Source organism: Takifugu flavidus, chromosome 16, assembly GCF_003711565.1.
Source record: "Takifugu flavidus isolate HTHZ2018 chromosome 16, ASM371156v2, whole genome shotgun sequence".
Classification (NCBI taxonomy): domain Eukaryota; kingdom Metazoa; phylum Chordata; class Actinopteri; order Tetraodontiformes; family Tetraodontidae; genus Takifugu; species Takifugu flavidus.
In genome coordinates, this window is record NC_079535.1 from 9,981,965 (window position 1) to 10,002,794 (window position 20,830).

The 20,830-nt window shown below is 43.5% G+C and overlaps 3 protein-coding genes and 1 long non-coding RNA gene across 4 annotated transcripts; 2 read left to right on the forward strand and 2 right to left on the reverse strand.

Moving 5' to 3' along the window:
* The first annotated feature begins 965 nt into the window (after positions 1 to 965).
* LOC130513296 (uncharacterized) lies at positions 966 to 2,148 on the forward strand. Its single transcript, XR_008946670.1, has 5 exons — positions 966 to 1,241; positions 1,323 to 1,345; positions 1,681 to 1,700; positions 1,787 to 1,837; positions 1,947 to 2,148. It is a non-coding gene; the product is annotated as an uncharacterized LOC130513296 (long non-coding RNA).
* Positions 2,149 to 2,419: 271 nt separating this feature from the next.
* On the reverse strand, positions 2,420 to 11,645 carry mthfd1b (methylenetetrahydrofolate dehydrogenase (NADP+ dependent) 1b). Its single transcript, XM_057012010.1, has 28 exons — positions 11,458 to 11,645; positions 9,876 to 9,960; positions 9,670 to 9,729; positions 9,517 to 9,570; positions 9,297 to 9,433; positions 9,105 to 9,205; positions 8,880 to 9,016; positions 7,793 to 7,904; positions 7,582 to 7,709; positions 7,358 to 7,455; positions 7,033 to 7,206; positions 6,777 to 6,913; positions 6,619 to 6,665; positions 6,428 to 6,535; positions 6,278 to 6,352; positions 6,105 to 6,207; positions 5,919 to 5,995; positions 5,711 to 5,851; positions 5,560 to 5,628; positions 5,186 to 5,297; positions 4,930 to 5,069; positions 4,790 to 4,831; positions 4,531 to 4,631; positions 4,113 to 4,290; positions 3,822 to 3,929; positions 3,290 to 3,442; positions 2,907 to 3,020; positions 2,420 to 2,830 (listed from the first exon to the last, which is right to left on the reverse strand). Exons 1-27 carry the CDS (start codon positions 11,493 to 11,495, stop codon positions 2,931 to 2,933), a joined length of 2,805 nt encoding a protein of 934 aa, XP_056867990.1. The 5' UTR covers positions 11,496 to 11,645; the 3' UTR covers positions 2,420 to 2,830; positions 2,907 to 2,930.
* Positions 11,646 to 11,871: 226 nt separating this feature from the next.
* On the forward strand, positions 11,872 to 14,171 carry c16h14orf28 (chromosome 16 C14orf28 homolog). The gene is made up of 5 exons (XM_057012016.1): positions 11,872 to 12,153; positions 12,344 to 12,868; positions 12,970 to 13,059; positions 13,144 to 13,278; positions 13,386 to 14,171. Exons 1-5 carry the CDS (start codon positions 12,008 to 12,010, stop codon positions 13,567 to 13,569), a joined length of 1,080 nt encoding a protein of 359 aa, XP_056867996.1. The 5' UTR covers positions 11,872 to 12,007; the 3' UTR covers positions 13,570 to 14,171.
* Positions 14,172 to 14,229: 58 nt separating this feature from the next.
* On the reverse strand, positions 14,230 to 20,595 carry LOC130513291 (kelch-like protein 28). Its single transcript, XM_057012011.1, has 6 exons — positions 20,443 to 20,595; positions 19,616 to 19,876; positions 18,906 to 19,543; positions 18,324 to 18,767; positions 17,396 to 17,604; positions 14,230 to 17,319 (listed from the first exon to the last, which is right to left on the reverse strand). Exons 2-6 carry the CDS (start codon positions 19,874 to 19,876, stop codon positions 17,156 to 17,158), a joined length of 1,716 nt encoding a protein of 571 aa, XP_056867991.1. The 5' UTR covers positions 20,443 to 20,595; the 3' UTR covers positions 14,230 to 17,155.
* Positions 20,596 to 20,830: the final 235 nt, after the last annotated feature.

The following is a 20,830-nucleotide window of genomic DNA, read 5'->3' on the forward strand; positions in this document are numbered from 1 at the left end:
TGTTCTTCTAATGTTATTTTTAAAAGGAGTGCTAATATTTGCAATATAAAGACTGGGTATTTGATTTGAAATAAACTAAAGGCTTATGGGGATAATTAAAACAGACATAATTTAAAATGACACTACGTTTTATTTAAATTTTAGTCCACAATCATCGTCATCGCTGTAAAAAAAACTGCAAAAACATCTCTCTGCACAAATCCTCATTTAAAAACATCTGCATTCTTTTCCCTTTAAAATCATCATTTTGCTCACATGTCAAGTTTTAAGCATTTGTTTGTGCATGTAACGATGAACACGATCAACTCATTTTTAATTTGGGCTTTTTAGTTTATAAAATTGCAATTTGGAGTCAAGCAACCGTCTCCTGCCCTGTCTTCACTGACTGTCAGTCTGTCCTTTGTCTTCATTTTACATTTTTAAAAAACAATAATTAGGGCACAAAACGATGTAGATGTTGACAGACAAAGCTTAAGGCACAATAAAGCTGGATGGAGCTGTTTTTTCACTGCACCATGTGGTTTTGCTCTTAAGCATAGAACCAGTTCTGCATGATGCTGGTATTGTCTGACACCATAAACCACACACAATCCTGAAAACCAACATTTTCCCTTTTCATGTTAACATGCTGGGTTGATCCTGAGACTGAGCCTACGTCCAAATAATCTTGTTTAGCGAGGGGTGGAGAAGGGGAAGTTCTGTTTTTAAACTGTGCTGCTGTGAGTCTGTGTTGTAAAAGGTCAATGCTTAATGTCAGTGTTCGAATGTTTGCAGAACAAAATCAAGAAAAGCAAAGACAACTAATGACCTGGCAAATGGCAAATGAAGACGACGATGGATGCCGACCTGCCATCCTTTTTTATTTCATCGTAACTTGACATTGTCAAACAGTTCATTCACCCAGGCCATCCCAGTTTGTGCATGTGGTCGAGTGCGAGCGCCCACTGATTTCTACACCCCATTCAAGTTCTGCCACCTGTGAAGAATGTGAGAAACACCTGACAGCATGTTTGTTCCACCTTACTCTGAGGACGAGAGGTCCTTTCAGGTGGTTCCTGTATTTTTAACCAACCTGAGATTAAAAGAACGTTGACAGACCGGCCACACCTTCATCTTTTCTCTGCTGCAATTATCCGAATACTTCTGAGGCTAACACGCCTCGGATCCTCACCTTCCTGCAACCTTATAAATACAGACCACACAGACAGGACACAGGACAGGACAGCCCAACACCTGAGCAGGTATGTTGTGTTTGTTTGTGCCTGACTCTAACAAATCCTGTCATTTGTTTGTTTATCATTTGTTTCTTTTTCTTGTTACAGGAAGACAATCACCATGAGTGACAGTAAGTTTAAGTTTTAAAGTTTGAGAAATCTAGTTAAAAATTATTTTGTTGCTCTTCTGTTTCCAATAAGATGTTCCAAGTCTCAGAGTGAATTAAAGTAAAATTTAGAATGTGGATGATTTGCACAAGGTGCCATCATGCCCCTGTTTATTCTTTGTTTATTTAAAGCTGGTATATCTAAATATATTGCTCATATATATCCAACTGTTTGACTCTGTAAGCGTGAGATTACTGAGAGTGGATCAAATCTTGCTTGTTGGTATAAACTGATAAACTGAGGGCAGATTTGTGTTAGATTGCTGAGTTTTGACCAATTTATTTTCTCTTTGTTGCAGGAGAAAAGGAAGACAAATCTGTGAGTCGTCTGCATGAATGCATCACTTTCGAGTTCTGAATAAATAACATTAAATGTGAAATTTCGATGCTTGTCCTCTCTTTTAGCGTGGCAAGGACAAGCGTCCAGAAGGCGATGACAATGACGATTCAGACAAGGTAGGATTTTTTTTTTTAAAGTACACTTTTCAGCATGTAGGAGGGACTAAAAGCAGTGATCTCTCTGTTCGAATGAAATATCTCAATTCTTGTGTTTTTTTTTCAAAAGGGTGAAGACGTGAGAGGAGACGGTGGCCGAGGCAACCGCGGCGGTGAGCGTGGGGGACATGGGGACCGTGGTCGTGGACGTGGACGTGGCAAATGCAAAGATGACGACTAGGAAGGAACCAACCTTGAATGGTCATTCTGTACAATGAAGATTGTAGAATGAAATGTTCATCTGCCTAAAATAAAAAATACTTTTAAAATGATCAGTGTTGGGTGGAGATTATTAGTAGAGAATTAAAATAAGGCAACAAGTCTGCCTCACAATCATGGGGACATTTTTAGTTGCGTTTGCACGGGACAAACGTCTGATCGCACGCTTCACAAGACGGCTTTTGTTTGAGCAGATAAGCGTGCACGTTCCGTGGACCAGAGGGCTGACGGGCGCCCTTCGATGACTGAATCATTACTTTCACGAGTGCATCAGCAAACGTTGCAACTAGCCAAGAACAAATAAAGAGTAAATAAAGTAAAAAGTCAGAGATGACACTTTATTTGATCATTTAGAATGACTCCGATTCACAGCAGTAGTTTAGAATTGAAAAATTAAAACCAAAAATACTAAAGGAAAGAAAATGATAGAAACATGAGTTTGTACTAGACATTAGTCTGTGATTAGTCTTTTTTTTTTAATTAAATCACTTACAAAAAAAGAATAATGGAAAAGGAGCCTGGTGCAAAGGCATCATTCATGAACTGCCAAATACATCAAATGATGAACAAGCTGATCTGGTTCTGCAAACTGGCTGAAGTGAACTCAACTAGTTAGGTATTCACATATTGGCAATATTTGGGTCAAACCCTGTACAAATGTGCGAGTAAACATCGATAACCAGAAGACCGGGGTCAAGATGGGTTAGGCTCAGGGGAGGGGCCGGGGTACCACGTCTACAAAGAGCACGAACACAAGAACAATAAGAGCAACGTATACAACAGCTGAACCTGTTATTAGCACCTTTATTACCGTTTTAAAGTGCAGAGTTCTGCTTCAGAAGAGCCCATTAACCTGCTCCGTCTCAGGGTCCAGATCGATGTCATAGAAACATGGTCTGGTGGGCAGACCAGGGATGGTGGGCATCTATCAGCACCAAGAGAGAGAGCATTGAATTCATTGGTGAGAAGCAGGTAGACCTTCCACACAGAGGGCACCTGATGAAGTGGAAAATCTAACGTGAAGTAAAGAATGCAGTTTGTTTTCTTTTAAAGAAAACATGGGTGTAGTTTTTGGGAGGTTGTTTACAGCCATTCCCTTCGAGTGACTCCCTAATGCCTCTCAAAAATAAACCTGTTTGTAGTGTTAGAAGCACAGAACAAAAAGGACATTGTTCACTCTAAGCATTCACTCACAGTGCCAACCAGTGGGAAGAGGAATCCAGCTCCTGCGCTGGCACGGATGTCTCTGATTGGCAGGACAAAACCTGTGGGCACACCCTTCTTGTCTGCTTCATGAGAGAGAGATAGGTGAGTCTTGGCCATGCAGACAGGAAGGTTCCCAAAACCCTGAGGGGAACAGAGAGAGAAGAGAAAAATGTATTGACGGTTGTGTCACGCCTTTATTTGCCCTGTCTGGTTACCATCACAAAAGGCCTAACCCTAATCATTACCCTAACATTCCAGTTTTGACACCCGCACAGCCCTCACCTGGAAAGAACTGTTAAACTTTCTGTGTCCACACCAAATCTCTGAAAGCGTCAGTTTACGACTGTTTTGGCAACGTTATGATCCTCTTTCCTCAGTAAGAATGCACCTATCTATGGCACCTGAGCTCAGAGTTAAGGTGCGACATTAAGGAGCTGCAGGTACTTCTTGTCAAATCAGCAAACACAAATACATGAAATGGACAGCTGAAAGCAAACGATCCACTCTGAGTGGTGCCGACCTGTTTGGTGTAGAGTTCCACCTTGAGTTGAGCCTCAGGGAGAAGTTCGATGTCATCGGCACCGTAGATTTTCCGAGCAATAGTTCGAATCTTATCAGCAATAGGAAGCTAGAAAGGAATACATACTGTTTAGAGCTGTAGCTCAGCAGTTGACATGAGTGGCTGCCAGCTAGATCTGCACATTCTCTGGTCATCTGGTTCATTTGTTGTGGTTAGAATTAAAAAATATCCCTAAAATTAAAATGTTGAATGAAATATGAATAGGACACGTGGAAAGCTGATGGAACGCACCTCCAGGTCATAGAGGAATTTGAAGCTGCTGGGGGCCTCAGAGGCCCTCTGGACAGCCTGGCCCAGGGCAACAGCGCCAGCGCCACCTTCGGCCCAGTGGGTGCAGCGTACAGCGTCAAAGGCGCCTGCGGCTTTGGCGACGCTGCATACTAAATCCAGCTCAGCCTCCGTGTCAGTCCTGAGGAGGACACCATAATCAGCATCAGAGATAAACAGACAAAAGATCTCTGGACTCTCATCGGTGTTGGTCAGAGGCATCAAACTTCCTGGGAATCATCAGGATTGCTGCCAGTTTAAATATCAATTCCACCGACTGTAGATCCCAGAAGACAAATCTGTATTTAATAGGAGTAAAAGTGTAACAGCCACACAACAACCACAGAGGGACCCGCTGTCATAGAGGGACGGAGACAATTACTTAAAAGCATTCACGGCCACCACCACTGGCACGCCGAAGTGCTGCGCATTCTCGATCTGCTTCTTCATGTTGCTGCAGCCTTTTTCCAGCAGCTCCAGGTTCTGCAAGGACAGGCAACAATAGTTTTATAGAAATGCCTGAAAAGTTTTATGAAGGGGCAAAAAAATGTGCAAAAACGGCAGTGAAAGCACCCCAGACAGAGTAATGTGGCTTTAATCGTTCAGATAAAACATTCTGATTGGCTGCGGTCGCGCATTACCTCATCAATGTATTCTTTTGGCAGCGGCATTCCCGCGGTCACCTGAACAAAACAATAACAGAAAAGGCAGTTATTGACAATTAAACCCACAAAATTAAAACATAAAATAAATCCAATTAAGAGAAAAAAAAACAAATCACCGTTGGTCCTCCTCCGTGCATCTTCAAAGCTCGGACTGTGGCCACCAGCACCACCACGTGGGGTCTCAGGCCCGAGTATCGGCACTTGATATTAAAGAACTTTTCCATGCCGATGTCGGCGCCGAAGCCTGCCTCGGTCACTGGGGTTGTCAGACAAATACAATATTGAGTGCTGCTCATTTATTAACCACCAGCGGCGCTGCAGCGCCAATGTTAAGGTAAACATTTTTCCGAGCCTCTCTGGAGCTCGCCTTACCTACATAACCCTCTGGGCCGACCAGCTTCAAAGCAATTTTGTCAGCCAGGATGGAGGAGTTGCCGTGGGCGATGTTGGCAAATGGGCCAGCATGAACAAACACAGGATTTCCCTGTGGATACAGAAAAATAACTCAATATTTCCAGCTGGTGCAGAGCAGCAAGGGAACAGAGAATAAGAAACAGGGCTGATAAACATCTATCGCCTGTCTCAAAGACAAACTATTATGGACTATATAGAAATAAACTAAATTACGCCCTCTAGTGGCGGTCTATAGATTAGAAAATGCACTTATCCCCCTTAAAGAAATCATGCAGGACATGGAAAAATCTCAAAATTCAAAGTGGAATGTTCAGGATGTCTGTCACCCCCACCTCCAAAGTCTGCATCAGGTTTGGCTTGATAGCGTCTTTCATCAGCACAGTTAAGGCGCCGCTCACACCCTGCGAGGAGAGACAGCACAACAGTCGGGCCAATAAAGTGGACAGAAACTGTTCCATTATAAAGGAGCTGCAGAACACTGACCAGGTCCTCAGTGGTGATGGGTTGTCCGCTGCGGCTGGTGGCTACGACCATCTTAGCCAGGCGTTGACGCATGTCCTGCAGGCTGGTGGTCAGTGCCAGCACAGCCATGATTTCACTGGCCACTGTGATGTCAAACTGGGCCTGTTGGACAAAGAGGGTGAGTTCACATCTGCTTAAAAACAACGAGTAGAACGTTAACCAAGCTGACCTCTCGAGTGTAACCCTTTTCAGTTGGAGACTGGCCAATGGTGATCTTCCTCAGGAAGCGATCGTTCGTGTCCAACACTGAGTTGACAAACGAGGCCCATTTGAGATTTAAGTACTGTTAAACACACTCACAGCCGACTTGTTGATTTTAGATTCTTGTGGACTGAAAGACATCTGAAATGTTCACCTCGTTGCCAGGTAACAGAGCTTGGGTCTATGTCCAGACGGGAAAAGCGAGTGACCTCTTCTTCAGTCAGAGAGGAGGGGTCAGTCTTTTCAATACCCAGTTTCTATATAAAGATAAGTATATAATATACAGTTAACTGCTTTTAAAGTTTATGACAGGTCTTATTGTTCTACCTTCAGTCTGTTGATCTGAATAGGGGAGAACTTCCTTTCTCCTCCACTGAGTGGGACCAGGCGATTATACAGAGCCTTAAGAAGAATAAAAACCATTAGCTGCCTGGCACAAGAGCCATTCAAGTGTTGCCGACAAAACGAAGCCCCCACCTTGTCAGATTGCGTGGACTCGTGGAACATACGAGCGTCGATGGCTGCAGCCACCAAATTGTTGGCGGCTGTGATGGCGTGAATGTCACCAGTGAGATGAAGGTTGAACTAAAATGGACATTTACATCAATTAAGCTGCAAGGTTTTCATAAAGCCAATATAGTTTCTAACTTAACGCATCAGCGTTGTACCTCTTCCATAGGAATGACTTGAGAATATCCACCGCCTGCAGCGCCACCTGCAGACATAAGACAGAACTACATGTTCACGTATGATTGCTGGTTAAATAAAATCTAAATTAGAGCAGCTTAAATCCATGAAACCTCAAAAATGAGACCTGGTAACTCACCTTTAATGCCAAAGGTGGGGCCCTGAGATGGCTGTCGCACACAAGCAAAGACATTCAGTTTCATGTGGGCTCCCATAGCCTGCACCAGACCGATGGTGGTGGTGCTCTTTCCTTCACCCAAAGGTGTGGGAGTAATGCTGTAAACACAGAATTATAGTGGGGGCAGCAGAAAACACATGTGTACAATATTAAATGGTTTTATTCTGCGTAACACGTCAGTAAGATACTTAAACATGCAGCGTACAGACAGATTTACCCTGTGACCACCACATATTTGCCATCTGGTTGGGCCTGCAGGCGCTGCACGATATTCAGCCGGACTTTGGCCTTTGTGGTGCCGAAGAGCTCCACTTCATCAGATAGCAGCCCCACCTCTTTTGCTAAGTGGTCAATAGGCTTGGGCACGCAGGAGCGGGAAATCACTATGTCACTGTAGGTGGTTAAAGGAGATCAGAAATAAAATACATTCATTTATCAGGACAAAGGTGGAACGTAGCAGAGCCAACAACATACACATACAGCTCATACATGGAAAGCAACACAACACAGCAGGTCAGTAAGGGCACCGGTGAGGGAGCTACCTTGGCACAGGTCTTTGAAGGTTGAGATTTGAGTAAGAAATGTTCCATTTGCCTGGTTGGTGGCTCTCCAGGAAGCGTTTGGCACTCAACACCGTGTTCTACATGCATATAGCAGATGATTTCTTATACAGCAGGTTTAACATGAAAATGTCATTGACATTCAAATGTCAATGGTTGCATTACTAGAAGCTTTAAGAATATCACAGAGATTACTGTTGTCTTACAGCCATCAGCATGGCCACGGTCATGGGTCCAACACCACCGGGTACAGGAGTAATGAAGCCAGCCTGCTCCTTGGCTGAGGCGTAGTGGACATCACCCACCACCCGCTTCCCGCTGGGCTTGCTAGCATCTGGGAGAAAACCATAATGTCAAGTCCACAAAGTACTTGTGGTTCCATTTGTCTCACAGCTGAAACAGAATAAAAAGCCTTACCTGGAATATGGTTGATCCCACAATCAATGACCACAGCTCCTTTCTTGATCCACTCTCCTTTCACCATCTCTGCTTTGCCAATGCCAACAACCAGGACGTCCGCTTTGCCCACCTGCGTGTTTTAAAGGTCAATTTGAGTTGACAGAATACAACAAAAATATATTTCAGGTTGTGACCATTTTGGACCCCATTTGATTCATTATCTGCACAAAATGACACAATGACCTCTTCATTCAAGAGCAAGAGGATGTTAAAACAAAGGCGTATAGAGAATATCTAAAGTTTATGAGGAGAGTTTCATGAATGTCGCCGATGTAAAATTTAGGCCGAGGTCAGTACGATATTATGAGACAACTGCTTATTGTAACTTCAGTTCAACAGCGAGTTCAAATCTGACATTTATTGTCATGCACTTGTAAAATCGCTTCAGTTTATGGTGAATTATATCACCTGGCCAGGAAATACAGGTGGACAATAGCACGCATTATAAAACCTGGTACATGACATCCCTGCTTATTGTTTTCTGAGGTAATTGTTTTTCATGTACACTCTCAGAATTTGAATAACAATGTATACAGTAAATTATACTAAAATAAAATAAAACAAGAAAAAAGTATTTTCTATTGTGTCTCAGCAGTAATTTATCTGTACCACAAGTTTTTTTCTCTCCAATAGGAATATAACCTCTTCCTATCCCAGTTTAGCTTGATGTTTTTAGGTTATTGAGGCAGTAGAAAGCAGCACCACCTCATTAAACTGAAAACTGACATGACAGCAAACATATTATAATTATTACCCACGCCACTAGATGGAAGCAAAGAGGATTTTACGACTTTAAAATAAGGGAGGTCAAGATGGTTCAATCAAGGTCTTAATGCATTCTTATGTAAAAATTTTCAGAAGTTTTATTTTGATTAGGTTTCACAGTTTATAGATAGTGGAGCGTTAATTTCACCCCAAAAACCAACAAATAGACAGACCTAAAGCAAATTTGCATAACAACATTACTGTTTACATTGTAGGATCCAGTGTTGTGGCCAAATGGGAATGTAGCCCTGAAATAATACTGCAAATTTATCTGATGTACCTCTCCGGGGAGATCAGCCGTTTTGGAGTGGCAGGTGGTGACGGTGGCGTGGCTCCACAGCAGCAGGTCATGCATCGGAGCGCCTACAATCTTACTGCGGCCAATCACTACAGCTCTCTTCCCGGCCACAGACACACCTGTAGCAGGACCATAAAGGTAAATGGTTAATTCTGGCTGAATTTATTCCAGTGTGTTTTTAAGGCGCCAACAGTTATGGCTGTTTACCAGTCTGTTTGATCAGTTCCATGCAGCCATTTGGTGTGCAGGGGATGAAGCAGTCACCCAAGTCCCCACGAGACAGCTTCCCCGCATTTATGCTAGTTAGTCTATGCGTGGAGAAAAAACAAGTATATTAGATATGACCAGCCACAAACACTTTAAAACAAGCGCTCTGTGTTTTAATTTGCTCTTCATTACCCATCTACATCTTTCTCTGGGGCCACAGCATTGGTGACTTTCTCTGTGTCTATCTTGTGGACAGAGTCTAAAGGCAGCTGCACGATGAGGCCGTGAACAGACGAGTTCTCATTCACTTCTTTTATACTGTGAAGAACCTACAGTGACACAGGCGGCCTTTAGGGGTCTTTGCATCTGTCAAAGGTCACGTATGCTTTGTATTAGTTGCTTTCTCTTTCACCTCATCCTCAGTGGCAGTCTTGGGAAGTCTCATATGCGTGGCGTTAATTCCAATCTGTGCACGAGTAAAATGAGATTAAAATGAAACAAACAATCCTAAATTTAGACCAAGGAATGGAAACAATGCATGTAAACAATTAATACATAATTTCACCTCTTTGGCTGCCTTTAACTTCATACTGATGTACAGATTTGAGTCATCGCGGTCTCCAACCTGCAAGGAAACTATAATAACCCTTCTACAAAACAGGGGAGGGGCAATATACTTTGCACAATGTCCTAGTTGACCAGCTGAACATTTGCTTTATCCAGCATACAGCGGTGGGCTTTCACAATATTAGAAATCCACCAAATACTCACCTGCAAGACCACAAGGCCTGGACTGAAGTTGGGGTCCTTAAGCTTCATCTGCTCCACATCCTTCTTCAGACACTCCCTCACCTGCCTGAGAATAAAAGAATAAGAGGTAGAGCTTTATTACCATCTAGGATCATCTGATACATAAGCCAGAGGCCCATTGCCTTCACTTTTATTGATATGGCTATCACCGTATAAAGCAATTTTCTGATCCACCTCCATTAACCTTACCTGAACAGGTGACTCCGTCAAAGATGGAGTTTATGGGACAGTGACTTCCTCACTTTTGATTTTTTAAATCTCTATTTGTGTAATATTTGGCCTGTGGGAGTAATCACTTATCTCTCTGACAGCTCACAGATCATGCAGTCATCATCCTAATCCTGCCAAAACAGCGTGACACGGTTGCTGAACTCAACTTTTGCTTAGTTCTACTGATTAATCCTGCACTAAAAGCAACAGTCATGCAGACATTTTTACCCCTTAAATAACGGTCTCATGATTTCAGTTGTGCATGGATTGTGCAGTATTGGACATGTCTTCCGACCAGAGAAAACAATAGGTGATGCAAATCTTATGAGTTTGTGTGCGCAGTAATTTGCTACTGTAAGAAGTTTACCTGGATGAACATCCTAATTCCAGGTCATGGACCAGCTAGAGCCATTATCTTATAAAGAAATGGTACACATACAGTGCACAAAAATGGTGACCTTTGATTGCATCATCTATCTGGACAAAGACAAGCTCCTCAATAATCGTGTGTCCACAAGGGTCACTTGCTCTGCAATCAATGGCAAAATCAAGTTTTCAATGATTAAAGAGACAAGATGCAAAGACTCACATTGAAGCAAGTGCAAACATGCCCTCTACAGGCGGTCAGTGCTGAATAAATTGAACTAACTAGTTCTCTGGAGCTCTTAACAGGCAGCGGGATGGCAAGTCCTGTGACTAGCACATGCAACCAAATTGCATGCACTTTTACGCTTATTATCAAATACCTTTAGCCCACTTTTTTAAAATACAAAAGACTCTGCCATAATTCATTTAATTAGCAAACAAATTAGTTGTACAATGTTGCTAATTACAGTTACAAACTGCAGCCTGACAGTTACCGAGGTCTAACATTTAAAGTCAGTGAAGTAACAGGGCAAAGATCACATCGCACCACCCGTAATTTTTACACAATACCACAAACAAACATCTGTTCTTTTCATGAAATGCACAAAATAAATCAGCTCGTTAACATCTAAAATTATCAAGCAACTTAAGAATGAGACCACTGCTATTTATCTATTTTATTGACTGAAGGGCTTAAATCTAACATTTAACATCAATTTTGTAATTCTAGGAAAACTTTTGATGTTGGCAGTATAGGCAAGATCTGCACTGCATGCAAAACGTTGGAGCATTGCATCAACTGTTCCTGGCATGATTTATATGGATATTTACCATCATGAAATGAACACATGGCTAGTTAGCTGAGTTGTTAGCAAAAGAAAAAAACAGTCACATGTTCCCCGGGCTTGCGCACATATGGAGCGGTTCTAATATGAAATAAAGTTACTAGATGAAATCATCAACTTACGCTGACACTTCTTTACCACTTATGATTTGCGCCGACATGACTTGGTCCTGAACGTCCGTGCACTTGTGATTTCACTCACGCACTGCAAGAGCAGAAGTTCTGTGAGTTTGGAGGACGAAAAAAAGAGTTCTATGCGCAGGCTCCGCTCAAAAGCTCGGCGCAGACGCTGATTATCTAACTTAATAAATTCATGAATACGGTCGAACGTACTGGAGCGTAGGTTTACAGTGTGTGACGTCATTAGAAGGCGGGTCTATCAGCGAAGCGTCAGCACAGACAGCCAATCAGATTGCGTCCTGCGACGCGCTAGTTGGCGTGACAACCAATAGCAAAGAAGGTGTAGCCTGTTAGCATGCCATTAGCCACGAGCTCGTTTGGACCGTGGTGGGCGTGTTCTCGAGCGAACGTGACCGCGTCTGGTCCCAGCAGAGGGCAGCACTGTGTTTACGCACCCGATTCACCATCGGTCTGATAACGAAACGGGGACGTGTTTGTGGATTTCTTTGCATTTACGTTGCGTTTATTTTTTCTGACACAAAAAGGCGTCTCGATGTGTTTGGATGTATGGGCCGCTGCGAGTCGCAATCGACATGAGGGAATACAAAGAGATATGGAGAGTGGATTCTGTGTTTTGAGCGACACCGAGGATCTGCAAATGCTAATTTCCAACACTGCGACCAATCTTCACAACGAAAGGTGGGTTGAGAGCAGATGCTGGTTCATCGTGCTATTGTTGGCAAGCGTTTAGGTTGCAACTTTTTTTTAACCGGAAGATTATCCCCTGGTGATTGTTATTGTAAGCGTTTTGCAAAGCCTCGTAGTTTCCTAAATCGTCAAAACAGTCCAAACCCCGCCCACTGACCTCTGTCTAACGCTATCTCTTAAGGTCTAAAACGCTCTTTGACGAAATTCGGGCTTCAATAAACAACTATGACGAGGAGGATCGCTCATTTTGGAGGCCTGTCCTTCCATGGGGAGGCTTTTTTACTATTAAGGCAGGACGAAAGGCTATATCAAGCATCCCTATGTACGTCAAAATCAACCTTAAGAACACCTGCACCATTGACGGCTTCCTCATGATCCTGTATGTGATTCTGCGAGACAACCAGAGCTTTCCCAGGGAGCTGGCTGTCTTTCTGGGGAAGACGTTCGTGGAGCATTTCCTCTACCTGATGGACTCCTGTGACTACACCACAGTGAAGATGCTGTGGATCTTGGACAGGATGTCCAGACAGCAGTACCACTCTGAGATCCACCACGCAGCGCTGGAAATCGACCTCTTCGGCAACGAGCACGAGAACTTCACCAAGAACCTCGAGAACCTCATGTCCACCGTGCAGGAGAGCCTGTGCACCAATTGGAGCTGTCCTTCCCGATTCCAGGAGTATATAAACACCACAATCAACATTAGGTAGAATACACACCAGCAGTGTGACATTTAAGTGCAACAAGTCTAACTTTTATGCCAGGTTTTATTTTCACATTGTGATTTTACTGTTATTTTCCCTTCAGCCCTCCTCATGAGCTGCCTCACAGAGACCCAATCCAGTCAGCCGTGGATGAATTCTTCTGCACCAAACTCCTCCTCTGCTCAGAGCTTGGGTGAGACACCAAAAGTCCTTCAGTTCTCTGATTTTAGTCAGTTTCTCTTTTATCCCTAAATGGGTTTTTTCTCACAACGTGCAGGTGTAATGGGCTGAGGGAGTTCTCTCAGAGGGTTTTCTGCCATGGACCTCCACCTTTCGTGATCCTCAACATGCAGCAGTGGAAGTCAGAGGAGCTCTCCTATGTTCCGTACCATCTCGGTCTCTGCCAGCACAGGTGTGGGATGTTTTTACCGGGCTCTCTTAAGAGCTGTATCATACATGACCTAAATGCATCCACCTTGTGCTTGGGCTTTTGTGAAAGGATGTTGATTATTTCTGCAGGTATGTACTAGAGGGCGCCACGCTCTTCAACAAGGAGGAACATCACTACTCTGCAGCCTTTCAGATCGATGGCTGCTGGATGCACTATGACGGCCTGAGAGGAAACAACTTAATTCTCTTGGACAAGCCACCTGATCTGCTCCTGCTCTCTTCTTTGGTCTACATCCGTGCTTCAGACAAGTGAACTCCTTTAGTCACAGGTGGACTCAAATTAAAGCAGGAGTCATACTTGGGAACAAGGACCTTGAGTCCCCCACCCCGCGTTGATTCCAGGAGTTCCTTATCATGTCGGCTGTCATGAGTTTTACTTAGATCCGGGAATGTGAAATGATGCTATTTTAGCTACCCTTGGAATCCAAGAATATAACGGACTATAATAGTTCTGGGTTTGTACGCATAAAATGAGTTACCCAATGTCCATATGCATCTAAAGCTGACAAATATATTGCTGGGATACATTTCCATCAAGTTAAGCAGCGGTACTTTGAACTTACACATATTAACCCTTGTAAATTGGTGCTAGGGTAACAAGTGACTCTTAATAGACAGAAGATTGATCTACATTAGCCATCAATAACAGTATCTTTCAGACTGCCGCAACACTAGGCTGGCTCCATGTTCATGCTTATTCAATACAAGCAATTGAGTATGCTGATTCAGCACACTTAAACAAGATGTAATTACTTTGTTCTGACCACTGATCAGTATTACTCCAATCACACAGTGCCTCTGCCTGGAGAATTTTCTGAACATTATATGTTTAAATAAAATACATTTGCCATACAACTGTCATAGTTGATTTGTTCTGTTACATCCTGTGTACACAGATGACACAACAGCCGCATAGAGACAAACAGGACCTTGTAAGGCAGGCATTTATTTTTATCTGGGTACAACTGCACCACACAAAGTGACAAATGTATGCAAAATATATCAGATCAAAACATGAAGTGTGAAATGCTACTGCTACCATTTCAAAACAAACAGGGTTTTTCTTCAGCATTAATCCACAGGATGGGGAGGAAAGAAAAATCAAGATTCTCACCCAACTTCAGATACAACAGGTAATGTAAAAGAAGGGGCGTGGTCATTTGGCTAACCTGTTTTTTTGTAGTGTTTTTTTTCTTTTCTTTCAGGAACCACGTGGCGGTCCACCTCGGACTAGGCTTTAGTCGTCCATCTGCTTTCTCTGAACGAGCACTTTGGTGAGAGTGGCGGCAGAAACGTGACATTGGTACGTCGCAACAAAGATGCCTACAAACTTGACTTTTACCATCCCTTCTTTTTGCAGATTCACGTTTGCAGATTTCTCCGTCGGCATTACTCCAAAAATGCATTCGAGTAGTAGATGGCGTCTCGGATTCACGAACAGTACAGAAGAGCGACGACAAATGAATCATGACAGCACATAATTACGCCTGCGTGATTTGTGCTGTGGCTGTGGAGTGACAGACATCCGAGGCTGATGGATGGAAAAGGGAATTAGCAAAGAAAACAATAGAAAATACAAACAGTACATACAATTCTACGTATAAAAAGTGACTTGCATCTTTCTAAAGTAACATGACGGCCGCGGAGACGCCGTTGAATTGCTAATGCATAAGTCTTTCAAATAAGCCAGAAATTGAAAGCTAAGCACTTCGTTAGATGCAGAGTGTTTGCATCACAGGGAACAAAAAAAAAAGTGGCATGCATTACGACACGATGACAGGAAATGTCTGGTAGAATGAGCAAAAATCAATAACATTTGGGTGTTTCATTAGGCATTGACATTACCAGCTAACAGTGAATCAATAGACATGCCACATGGGGTTCCGTTACAGCAATTGGAAATGCCTTGGCTTTTTAAAGATACAAACACTACACATAATCATCCACAGAAAGAAACAGAAGTGTTATTATTGCATCATCTAAATGCCAAAAGTACTAAATTAAAACATATGTACAAATTACAATATGTATCAAAGAGTTTGGTAAGTGCAATGCAGAGGTTGGTTTAAGTCTTCACTCGTGTGCAAACAAAAAAAGTGCACAAAGCAACTAGATTCAGACAACAGTAACTCACACACACACCGCATTTATTCTTTAACCTTTACACGTCTGCACGTCCTGTCAGCCTAGCCTTGAGCAACACCTTCAGCCAGGGTGGAGCCAGTCACAACCAGGGGAGCACGTTTTATACTGGACACAAGGACTGGGTGACAAACGTGGCTCAAGTGGACCTGTACAGCCCTTGATGTTTTACCATCCGCCGAGGTACCACGTGACATGGAAGAGAGCCGTGCCGATGCACCGGCGATAAGGCCGGAGAGAAACATGTTGGGATTTTGCCAGATGAGGGACGTATTGACCTAAACTGTGGCGGGCACTGATGCAATTCACGTCACCACATGGCACTAAACATAATGCTGCATACAGACTGCTTGAAACCTGAGCCTATAAGCAAGATCTCGGCCACACAGGTCACTCTGAGGACGAGTTGGCAATCACAGCCAGAGCAAGTTCCACTCACAACCTGGAGTGGCCGCATGCTGAGGAAGGGCATGGGAACAACGAAGGAACAGGATAACTAACAAGAATTCATAGAAACTAGTGTTTAAAGCATAGTTCCGACTGGCTAAATTACAGACAGGAGTTTGTGGCTGTAAATGCACAAATTTCCCTTTTACTACTTTTATTGCATGGCTGGGGACCATTCGTTTTATCACATTTAAATGCACACTAAAACATGGGACAGACTAAAATAGCATATGGTGAAAATAGATTGACAAACTTGTGCAAAACACACACAAACACCTGAATCCTAAATATAGCACCAGTTGTGTATGGATGAAGGGATGAAAAAGAGGGCCTTAACCGATTTCAGCTACTGTATAAAGTACTAAGAAAGGCATGAGCTGACAATGATGTAACAAAATGTCTTGTTTTTTTTCTTTTAAATGGCTCTGAGGGTGACGCAAAGACCAGTGGCAAACATTCATCATTCGCTGCTACTCTGACCCTTGGACTCAAACAGCACACACACACGCGCGCACGCACACACACACACACACACACACACACACATCCACGTTCTCCAGTGCAGAAAAAAACATTTACAGGCAATGCACTAGAGGATCTAGATATCTCTATATTTCATTTGGACTATTTACAGGAGAAAAAGGCAGCCCTTTTTAAGAAAATAGAAAGATTAGAAGATTTTTGTGAAGCACTGGTTTTGGTGCAGAGCTCCTGCGTCGCTCAGTTCTGCACATAAACATGTTTGGAAAAAAAAAAAAAAGCCTATTTGACATGCACGTACCCCTCAAGCATCCTCGCGACACAGCTAAAAACCAGATATCCATACAAATACAGGAAACGGCTGTGTCCTACAAAATCTGAACCCTTGGTTCCAGTTGCAGCAGGAAAATTAAATATTTAAATGTTAAATATAATTAATGGTGAGTGTCGGGGGGGCAGCTACTAACAATAAGAAAAGTGAAAAGTGTTCCTCCACAATCCTCTGGGAAATGGCTCAGAGTCCTTATTGTGGTCCAGCAGCAATCATTTCAGCTGCCCAATCATCATCGTTGCTCATCAGACTGAACCCGGCAGACGCCTCTTCTGGGGCTGCAGTTGTACAGCACTTCTCTACAGCTGGAGGACTGATTGTGTGTGTGTGTGTGTGTGCGTGTGTGTGTGTGTGGGGGGGGGGGGGGTGGCAGAAAAGCAAAATAAACAACTTTGTGTCTAAAGGTCTCTTATTGGGTCCTTGCGGGTAGGGCCATGGGTCAAAGAGCCGTCAGACCAAAGTTACAGCGGCAGTACATCATGCCACTGGAGTCCGACCAGCTGTCTGAGATTGGGTCGTAGCGCTGAACAGTGTTCAAGTAAGATGACCCAGAGTGACCGCCCACCACATAGAGGTAGTTATCCACGATGGCAGAGCCCACACCTGCAAGATGACGTCAGTCAGAAAACAGTGGCCCTATTGTATCGTACATTTAGGTAAGAGCGTGACATAAACTCACCGGTGCGTGGCTCGTTCATCGGCCGACAGGCGGTCCACTGGTTCTGATGTGGGTCGTACCGTTCGATGCTGGACAGGTGTGACACTCCGTTGTGGCCTCCCACAACAAAAATGAAACCGAGCATGACACCAACACCGAAGTTGATCCTCTTATCTGCCATGGGGGCTACCATTTCCCAGGCATCCTTGCCGGGGTCGTATCGCTCCACACTGTTGACACGGCAAAATAAGTGAGAAGGTAGGTAGTAGAAACTGCATCTTTTACTCTTTAATATATAGTTTAAGTGTGATGACACAGATGTTCTAAACACATCACGAGTGAATCTAAAAACACTACCTATTCCAAAACTATATAAAATAACAATTCCTTCTTGTGCTAGATATTTACAACAAAATATAAATAAATATATTGTATTTTTAAAAAGTGCTTTAAAGGTAAAATATATACTTCATCTGTGATGCTTTGCTTTATTGTTTTGTTAGTGAATAATTAGATGGATTGTTTTGCTGTATGTGTGCTATATAAGCCATCGGGGAGAAAAGAAAAGTAATTCCTAAAGGTTCTACATACAAACACATTTTCCCCATGAGGATCTGGGAGTCAAGGAAACATCTAGCAGTGAGATTGCTCTCTAGATACCCAGAGGTTTTTTCCAGCAGCACCCATCCTCTCAAGGAAAATTGTTTTGAATCCTCTTCTATTGATTAGCAGGACAATGGCCATTTTCTCAGCAGAGCTAGACATCGCCCACCTATCTGCCAATTCTCTCATGCTTAGACACTCTTACTGTGCCACAAGAGCCGATGGGGCTACAAAGGAAAACACTCGAGCATTTTAGAGCACAGTCTTCCCACTATACACAGCATTTTATGATTATTACCTTTCAAATTATTTATTTTCTCTTACATTATTTATCTCCAAAAAGTACCTGTTCATGTGGGCTGGGCCGTAGCCTCCAATAGCATACACCATGCCGTCCAGCACAGCAGTGGCAAAGCAGCTTCGGGACTTCGTCATTGGTGCTACGGGTTGCCATTCTTTCAACTTGGGGACATATTTTTCCACCGACTGCAGGTAATATTGGCCGTCGTAACCACCGAGGGCATAAAGCTCCCCGGTGAGGACGACAACCCCGAGGGTACTGCGGCACTCAGCCATGCGCTCCACTGAGGTCCAAGTGTTGCTTTCTGGATCCCAGCTTTCTACCGTGCTCTCATGTCTCCGATAGCTAATGCCCTGTCTCAGGTGCGTGGCAATACCTCCCACCACGTACACCTTCTGGTCCAACACTGCTACACCAAACTCATATCGAGGTACACTTAGGGGCGCCAGTCCTATCCATGAATCTGTCTGAGGGAAATACATTTCCATGCTGTAGAAAAACAACAAAAACACATAATCACTTATTTTATAAAGACAAAATATTAAAAAAAATACAGAAGTAGTCAATAGCAGGAATAGCTTCCTGTGAGACACCACTCAAAGTTTTTAAGACTTATTTCATTATTACCTTTCCAGCGTTGCAAAGAGTCCAGCTTTGCCTCCTATTGCAAGCAGCACCTTCGGAGCACACCTGGGCTGAGCTGACAATACAGTCTGATAGGAAAGCCGGTGCTCGGGCATAAAATGATATTTAAGGGCCTCGTTGAGCAGATGCTTGCATGCATGGTCATCCCTTATAAGGTGGTTGGCTTCATATAGGCGGGTGAGAAATTTGACGCTGAGAAGTGGAAGGCGAACACAGTGCAGCAGCTGAGCTAGATGTTGCTGTCTCTCAGTTACATCATATTTGATCCACGACTCCAGGGCGTAGAAGACAGTTTCCTCTGTAACAACCTTAAGGCAGTCATTGGACACAATTTCATCCAACTCAGCCCTTGTCAGTTCAAAAAAATCTTCTGTCTGACAAACCTCCTCAAAGTTCTCACAAATGAATTTAGATGCAGCCAGGCACAAGTCGTGACAGCCATAGGTCTCTGCAAAGCGTGAAATGCCTATACAGTTTCCCGCATCCAGCTGGCTCTCCAAAAAGGAGCAACACTCCTTAAGTACAAGCTTAACCTGGAGTAAGTTGGCAGCTGGTAGCAAGGATTCCACAGTTTCCTGCGTGATCAGCACTGTTCCAGTGTAGGCATACTCAACGATGGCCTGAAATAACACACGGCACCACATTAACAAATACAATATCACAAGTGGATAACAAAGCAAGTTTCGGCATACCTGCAAAGCAGTCTCGTCGATGCACTGGAATTCCACCTCTGAGGTCTCTTTTTCTGACATGTTACCAGTGAACATGGCCTTGAAGTAGGGACTGATGCTGGCCAGTACTACTTTATGGGCATGGATCTTGGCATCACCCACACGTAGGACAATGTCACATAGTTCATGGTCCTGCCGCAGGAGCTGGAGACCTTGCAGCAGCTGTTCCGAATGAGGCCGTTTTAGACTAGCAAACATATAGGATTGGTCTGGCTGGTCCATCTGAAAACAGGAAGACAAACATGCATGCACAGTTCACGTCGTAAAACTTGTGGTTAAGTCACAATTAAGGCAGGATTGTCTTGCTTCAGCACTGGCGCGGCTCGAACTTAACAAATAACATTAAAGGTTCATTTGGTTTACTAATGTGCCGCAAATAGCTATGCGGGGGTTTGCTTGTTGTCTGGGGACTGGAATTGATTACACTGTCATTTGGAAAAGTCGGTAGCACTACACTTAGCTTTAAATCAGCAACAGCTAGTAGCCGAGCTAACCGACTAAAAACATGAACAGACTGGATCGAGTGTATTCGCTTGCGCACAGGTGCCATCAACGATATTCGTGCAATCCCTGTATCGTCAATCATGTTAGACTCCAATAAATGCACGGTGCCGACATCGCTTACATTAGACTGCAGTCAGCGAGGGTTAGCTGCTAAAAATAAACACGGTTACCGTGGCTAGCTGCATCATTGATTGATATACAGTAACATGGCTGACAGATACAAACGTGAAGATGTAGCTGGGTGCATAAGCTTTCAGATGTAATCGATATTAAGAAAAACAAACCTGTAACCTCTTCTTTGCCCTGGCTGCCGCCGTAATGACCGATTTTTGCAGTGGCGGAGTTCAGCAAAGATGAGCGAGAACCCCGGGCGGCTCTCAGGAAAACAAGGTACGGTCTGCCAGGCTAACCACAAATCTGCTACGATGCTAACGAGGGAGAACACGCCCACTTCCGCTCTTTTCAAAATAAAATGAAAAGAAAAACAACGAATGGAAATTCTAGATCAAGGGTCGGCAACCCAAAATGTTGGAAGAGCCATATTGGACCAAAAAAACAAACAAGAAACGAATCTGTCTGGAGCCGCAAAAAATTAAAAGCCTTATATAGGGCTTATAATAAAGGCAAAACATGCTGTACGTGTCTATATTAGCTGTAATTTATTAGCTCTGT